Source organism: Camellia sinensis, chromosome 9 (assembly GCF_055761805.1).
Source record: "Camellia sinensis isolate YWXY chromosome 9, ASM5576180v1, whole genome shotgun sequence".
NCBI lineage: Eukaryota > Viridiplantae > Streptophyta > Magnoliopsida > Ericales > Theaceae > Camellia > Camellia sinensis.
Genome location: NC_138969.1, coordinates 36,653,950 through 36,662,004, shown reverse-complemented (window position 1 = coordinate 36,662,004; position 8,055 = coordinate 36,653,950). Strand labels below are relative to the sequence as shown.

At 35.9% G+C, this 8,055-nt stretch overlaps 1 protein-coding gene across 1 annotated transcript; it reads left to right on the top strand.

The window, feature by feature from the left end:
* Positions 1-3,998: 3,998 nt before the first annotated feature.
* Positions 3,999-5,376, top strand: LOC114292331 (Ribosomal protein L34). The gene is made up of 2 exons (XM_028236272.2): positions 3,999-4,254; positions 4,963-5,376. Exons 1-2 carry the CDS (start codon positions 4,047-4,049, stop codon positions 5,217-5,219), a joined length of 465 nt encoding a protein of 154 aa, XP_028092073.2. The 5' UTR covers positions 3,999-4,046; the 3' UTR covers positions 5,220-5,376.
* Positions 5,377-8,055: the final 2,679 nt, after the last annotated feature.

The following is an 8,055-nucleotide window of genomic DNA, read 5'->3' as shown; positions in this document are numbered from 1 at the left end:
TGCCACAAAAATATAAATTAAATAGTGACAATATCACACAAGTCGCAAGATTGAAAATCCGCTATACTCGTAATCATCTCTTGCGCCACATGTGACAATTATCCAAAATTTAATTTAATTTATGCGCAAAATATTGGTTTTCGGGAGTAAATCTACAAAGATTTCTCTCAATCGAACAACCTCCCACTGACTATGGCATGTCAAAGCATGATAAATTCCATACAATAGCATCTTAATGTAAATTTACAAATAACTCATACTATATTCATTTAATAATATAATTCAAATAAATAAATAAATAACTAATCATGCTTTTCTAATTACAACATATTAGAAACTCTAAAAAAAATAATATGCTGTATTAAATATTCAAATTATGCCATAACAGAAAGTACATCATCATGAAATTTTTTGGAATTTTTCTGATTTTTTTTGGAATTTTAAATAACTAATAAACACACATAAAATTAGAAATAAATATTCCAGAATTTGGTAAAATGCTACAATTATACCAGTAAACAGTAAACCATAACAGTAGCCTACAATAAAAAATTCAGCCCCAGAAACTTAATCATGCAACACCAGATGTATTTTAAACCAGAAATAATGAATTATTATTTCAGGAAAAATATTTTTTATTTTATAATATTTTCAAAATTTTATAGAAGATAACAAATTTAATTCCGAGTCTAACGGTACCAACCATGCTTAAAACAAAGTTATAACGAATTAATTATGGCAATTTAACGCGATTCAGAATTAAAAACAAAACAAACAGCGCCTAATACATCAGTAGCCAAGCCAGCCGAGCCAGCGGAGGAAAACGGCGCGGCTCAGCGAGCCCGGCTCAACGAGCGGCTCGGCGCGGCTCGGAGCGCGGCTCAGCCCGCGGCTCAGAACACGGCGCACGTGCGTGGCGTAGACGGCGCGCGCGTGGACAGCGCCGCTGACGCGCGCGTGAGGGCGCGTGCAGGCGCGTCGGTAGGGCAGCTGGCGCGTAGCAGCGCATGGGAGCAGCTCACGGCGTCAGGTGGCTCGTGTAAACCACGCGTCGCCTTCCAGGGTGTTTTCTGGTCCGATTTTTGTATTGCCGGACTCCTTTTTTCAAAATAAAACCATTTATGGTATTAAAAAAGACATTAAGGAACATAAAAAAAATATTTATGCTCTTAATCTAATAAAAGTAGATTTTTTTTCTCCTTTACAAACATTCATGTATGTAATGTATACATATACATATAAAAATATACACATGATTAAAGGAAACACGAAAATATCCATTAATGCTCTGATACCAATGTAAACAAAGTATAACGCAGCGAAATAAAAATTATGGTCATACCTTTCAAACAGAGTCTGAATTGAAGGATCTCATGGATAAATCACGTGTTTCCTGAATTTGGTCAATCAACCCAGCAATGGGGTGATATTACAATAGTAAATATCACCCACACAAACCACAGTGCAAATGGCTTTGATCGTTGTTTTTGGGAGAGAGTCAGTATATGGGAAAAACTCAAACATACGTTATTTTTCCCTTTAATCACCCATATCCCATATATCAGATATATAATCTATTTATCCATATTTGTTATATGAGATATTATCTGATATTTATATCATCTATCCATATCATGATATGATAGATATATATCCTGAGTGGCTATCCAAATAGGTTTGAATTCAAATTCAAAACCCATTTGGATAAGGTTCAAAAGGTTCAGGTTCAAAAAGGTTCTGAGGGTCATGCCACATGAGCGCCCAATTTCTAACAATCTTGTTGTCTTTCATCCAATTTGTTAGAAGTTACTCGATAGGCCAAGAAGAATTGAATTCCATTTAGGGGTAAGAACATAAGAAGAGTGTAGTATTGTAGATGCAAGAAATACAGTCATAAAAAGAAGACTTGTAAGGAGACATTGTCATGAAAGACATTATTGTTTTGTAATAAAAGTATGAAAATAATGTAGTATTTTTGCAATGACAGTCCATTTTTATTGAATGGTTGTTTATCCAACTTACTGAGTTGCTTTGTAATTCAATTTGAGACTTTAATATATATTTTTTAATGTTCTTGAGTAGTTTCATGTAAAAGAATTTGTAACAGACCATGTTCAGCAGAAGTGAAGGTTTTGAATAAAATTTTTCTTTGAAAGACAATAAAATGTTACTGTCAAAAACAATATAGGTTTAGTATGAGTTCTATTATAAAACATATCCAACCTGTAGAAACATATGTGCCATTTTTATTTTTAAACTTTAAAATGATATAATTTTTGATCTAGATGTCGGTTTTTAATAAGATCAATATTTTTAGAGTTCTCTCATCAAGATCTATCAAACAAAATCTAGATTACTATGAAATTCCTTAAAAAAAAATAAATAAAATACTGTCGAAATTGACGTAGACAGTAAAATTTTACTGTCATTATCAAAGCAAGGAGAAATCGTAGCGTCATTCAGAGTAAAATTTTACTCTGAATTAGAGTAAATTTTACTATGATTCAAAATAAAATTTTACTGTCGTTAAGCAAATCAGCAATCAAGCTTTATTTTCGTTAACTAGAGTAAAATTTTACTGTTACGAAAACAGAATACATACTAGATAAAAGAATTATAGTTGAATTTTACTTTAGATCCAAGAACAAACAAACAAAAAAACTCTCAATTGTTCATTGTAATATCTCTATTTATCATTTTTTTTAACATATATGAGGTCATTTTATTTTAGATCTAAAGTTATTGATCTCAAACATGAGTTCATAGACATCAAATTTGAGATGGTGATGGTCGACGATAAAAATGGTGGTCGCGAGCCAAAGGTAAGGATGAGTGATGCCGATCGATGATGAAGATGGTGGAGGCGATGAACAACTATCGATCGTAGAGTTGATGTGGAGAGAGAGAGAGAGAGAGAGAGAGAGAGAGAGAGAGAGAGAGAGAGAGAGAAAGAGAGTTGTAAAAGAAAGAGAGCTTCTCTGACTTGTGATGGTTGATTCAGAAGTAACGACCGGTAGAATATGATAAAATCGTTCAATAACTTCGAAACATTTGACAATGGCACTTGAAAGTCTCTCATTATGCTTTAATTTTTGCTTCAAATGACAGTTTTTGAAGAAGGATTTTCGAATCAAGGGTTTTGAACTTTGATAGTTTTCAAACGAAGAAAAAGAACTAGAGAGACAAATAGCTCAACTACTTACTATTGCTCATATATATGTAAGGGTATTCCTATCTTTTCATCATATTTTTTAATTTGAGGGACTTTTGGGACCATAATTTTATTCTGTGGGCTTCATACAAAAAAGGCTCAACGGGAAGGACTATTTGCCAAAAATCCCAATAAATATGTTGTTTTGGGAATAAGCTATTTTAATTAATTTTTTGACTATTTATGAAAAGACATACAAAAGAATAGAGAGTAGAGTTGATATTTCTGTAGCGAATTTTTAACTATTTTAACTAGTTTCCAAAGGTAAAAAAAAGTTAATTATATGAAAGATGGAAGGAATGAGTGCTTTTAATTTTTACTTTTTAATCATCAACTTTTAAATTTATAATAAATCGTACCAAACACTTCTTTATATTCTGTGTCTAGAACATGACTTTGGTGAGATTTGAAAAAACAAAAGAAAAGTAAAATATGAATTTTATATAATTATATTTCACATACCTTCGCTTATGTTAAATTCTTAGTCAAATCTAAACTTCAAACCACAACCCAAAACTTGAGAGAGAACAAAACAAAAAGTAAATCGTTACGAAACGGCCCATCTTGAAATATGTAGTTTTGGCATTTTAATGGGCCGGACAGCCCATTCAGTTGCCCATGCAGCCCGACTAACCAATTACACTTCTCTGTTGCAACCACTGACCAAACTCGTTACAACCGGCCAAACCCAACTAATAAAATAAAGCCACCTGTACTCATCAAATAGTTAAATATCCATTTTACCCCCAGTGGTCTGTGCGCACAGAATCGCTAAGGCAGAGCAATCAAGAGAGAGAGTGAAAGTGGATAACAAAGAGAGAGAGAGAGAGAGAGAATGGCTTTTGTATCAATGGGAACATGGGTTTGCTCCCAAACTCGAATTCCAACAGCTTCTCTTACTCTCCTTACTGGTTCGAGCCAAAGATTGAGCTCTGTGGGGTCTTTGAAAGGGGCCACAAATGCCCCTAGTCGTTCTGGGTTGCTTCATTGCTCCTTCGTCCCTGCCGCTGCACTTTCTCTCTCTTCTGGTTCTTCTTTTTCAGGTACACCACAATTTTCAATCTCTTTCATATCCCCATCACTGTTTAATGTGAAAAATCCCCAAATTAAGCTTCAATTTCTTATTAGCTGATGATTTTGTTCATGGGTTTCTGTTTCTCTAACATTTTAAGTTTAGTTTATGTGCTCTTTGATTCTTGTAGCAATGGGTTTGTCTTATTTATGAATTTTTTTTAATGGGTTGGAAAGTTTTTAGCTTTGTAGTGGGAGTAATTGGACAACATATAGGTGGGGTTTTTTTTTTTTTAATTTTATAATTTGTGACAATTAGACATTATTCTAGGGTGATGCAATGTGGGTTCTTTTTGTGGGTTGGTACTTTCAAGGAATCAGGCTGCAAATTGTGAACTTTATTCATCTTATGTTGCACAATTTCCTCTGTGATGTTAGCTTGATGATCATATTCCAGTGAGAATGTTTCTGCCTCATTCAACAGCATGAGATTGCATTTCTTGTATTCGTTTTGTTGAAAAATATCAAGAAATCACACAACTGTTGTCGGTCCAACCCCAAAGTATTATAAGGTGCAACATTTGTGTTTCTCTTCTGATATGACTTCTTAGCAAGTATACTTAAATAATAATGTATTTCAACTGGTTATATTTTTGTTGAAATCTAGTATTGGTGTTGTTAGAATACCTTGTGTTATTAGGTAGAAAAATTTGTTCTCAAATTGAACACATGAATTGCAGGTTTGTCATTAGGCTTGAACTTGAATTCTAGTACTGGGGTAAGAAGAGAGAAAGGCCGTGGCCTAGTAGTGACTGCTCGGAAGTATACTCTTTGTCAAACCAAGAGGAACAGATCTCGAAAGTCTCTGGCCCGGACACATGGCTTTCGCAAAAGAATAAGCACCACCAGTGGAAGAGCAGTGTTGAAGCGTAGACGTGCCAAGGGACGATGGATCCTTTGCACAAAGTCCAATCCCAATAGTGGGAAACGTGCTTGACATTTCATCTTATTGGTTGCATTTCTATTGGTAAATCCATTGATGTCTATTGCTTGATCACTCAAACTTGGTTAGATGTGAAGCTATTGCCTTAATATGTTTTTATTTGAGGAATTCTTTTGTTAATTGGAAATTTGATTTCACTCTTCCCATTTCATCTTCGGTTATTCTTATTTCATGTGTTTATGTTAGTTTTTCAATTTGGATTTCCTATCAAACCAAGTTTATAAATGAGTTTTTTTTTTTTTTACTATCCAAATCTAATTTAGGTCTCACGGCTTCTATTTTGTTTTTGTTTTTGTTTTTTTTTTGGTGTGGAAATGCAGATACTTGGCATTTTTGGAATGTGAACTTGAATAATTCATTCTGATTCACTTTACATTTTTATCTTCTGATTGAGTAATTTAAATATTTATTTGTAGTGTTCATTCCTGTGCATGTTGTTCTAAGCCCTCTAATATTTATTTATTTTCTCAGTGAGTGTTTGTTGTTGCGTGTAAATGTGTATGGCCCTTGTTGTCCTTGATTCTCAAATTAGAGAAATCTTTAGGGATAGGAAACTGCTTCTGAAGGCACTCTTTCTGACAAATGGAGACTCAGAAAAGTTGAAATATGATTTATGACCAAAAAAGTATAGTATTTAACCAGTAACTCAATGTAAGTAATGAAAATATAGCAAGATCGTAACACGAGTGTTTTACAGTTGCAACACTAGAAAGAATAATTCAAAATTTACCACTAAATCTTTTAAAACAATCTCAATTGACTACAATATGTCAAAATTTAAGGATGAATAGAAGCTCATACCAAAGATGGAGAGACAATCTAACCTTGTTGACATTTGAATTGAAACTAATTGTCTCTCCCTTCTAGGAACCCAACTACTCAAACTTGCAAAGTAGCCAAGATAGGAAAATGCACATCTGGAGCATGACTGTTAAAACCTATCACCTACTTCACCCACTTAAACCTACTCCACTAAACCTAACCCACTACACCACTACCACCTCACCTACTCCACTAAACCTAACCCACTACACCACTACCACCTCCACTTCACCTACTCCTTACCTACTACACACTCACCCTCTTCTATATATAGGAATCATGAATCATTGTAATATATCAATAAACATCAATCAATAATACATAAATTTTTACATGGTATCAGAGCAAGGTTAAGACCTTAGTATTTCTCGCTTCACCGGCGAGCGGCAACCTCGCCTTGGCCGCCCGCCGGACCTCAACCTATTCCGCTTATTTTCTACACATACCTTGACTTCTTCAACATTTTCTTACACCCCTCCTCCGCTATGTCGGCGGCGGCACCCGCATCATCGTCTAGCCTCTATCGCCGTTCACCTCGCCTCTCATATATCCGTGGTTGTACTCTTACTCGTCGTCGTCGTTGGCGTTTCTGGCGCTGCTTTTCTGCTCGTCACTGCTGTTTTTTTTCCCGATTTGCTCTCTCTCTCTTAGCCATGGATTTGGGTGTGGGGTGTAGAGCTGTGGCTCTGTTGTTGGTAGCCATGTTTGCTGGCTTGAAGGTTTCAATGGCAGCAGTGTACAAGGTTGGGGACTCCGCTGGTTGAACCATCATTGGGAATATTGATTACAAGGCCTGGGCTGCTTCCAAGACGTTTCATGTTGGAGATGTCATCATTTTCGAATACAATTTTCAATGTCACGTGTTGCAAGTGCCCCACAAAGAATACCAAGCCTGCAGAAGTGTAAGACAGTAACATGCATCTTCACATACAGCTTGGGTAATGTGTAACTATCAAAAGCACAAGCTTCTTGGACATCCCTCTCTCTCTCTCTCCATGGACCCAACATCATCATCATGCACCCACTCTATCTCCCTCTCTCTCATCTTTTCCCACTTTCAAACCCACTTTAATCATATCTCTCCTTTCTCTTAATTTATTTCATCCACGTTCTTTCACCCTTTTCTTTTATTTTAATATATATATATATATTTTATTATAATATATTTTCCCTATCCCTTGTTAGTAAGCATCACCCGTTTTCCATTCTCTTATTATTATTTATTTTATATTCCACCAAAAAAAAAAAAAAAAAAATCACACTGCTGTTTTTCTTATCACCCATCCACAAATATTTTTCTCTATTTTCTTTATCCATTATTTTCTTTTATTTTATTTTTCTTATTAAACAAAACAACACCACAAAATAACACCAACAACATTCCACAACCTTGTCATTTTATTCATATCAGGGGATCAACCCCAATCACACTTTTACATCAAAAAAAAAAAAAAAAAAAAAAAAATCCACACAAACAAAAACAAAACTACCACACTCACAGTGGGATTTTTCTTCTCTACTCAGCCGCCTGTCTCTTCTTCTTGCCTCCGTCCTGGGCGGCCCTTGCCGGTATTGCCTCCGTGCTTCCTAGACCACCAAGCAAGTTGCCTCCTCCCTGCTCCTCCACTACAGCATATGGTGGACCTCCAAATCGGAACATCACGGTGGCCTTCCGCTTCAGCTCCTTGTTTTCTGTCTTTAGCACACTTATCTCTGCTCGCGCATCCTTATACATGCGTTGGAGCAGAGCCAGCTGGGAGTTTAACTGTTGCACCTCATTTGTCCTGCTCTGCATCCGGTGCGACAGGTTTGTCACCGCAGTCATGGTTTCCACACATGACTTCAGAGTATACTGATTGGCCTCAATATCAGTTTGCACCGCCATTTTTTGCTCCACCGACCGCATCGGAAAGTTCAACGGAGCAAAACCAGAGGTGTTTGGTTGAGGTTCACTGGCCACTGCACCAGTTATTTCTCTTGTGGACTCGTTCAATTCTGGAAAGAGCGT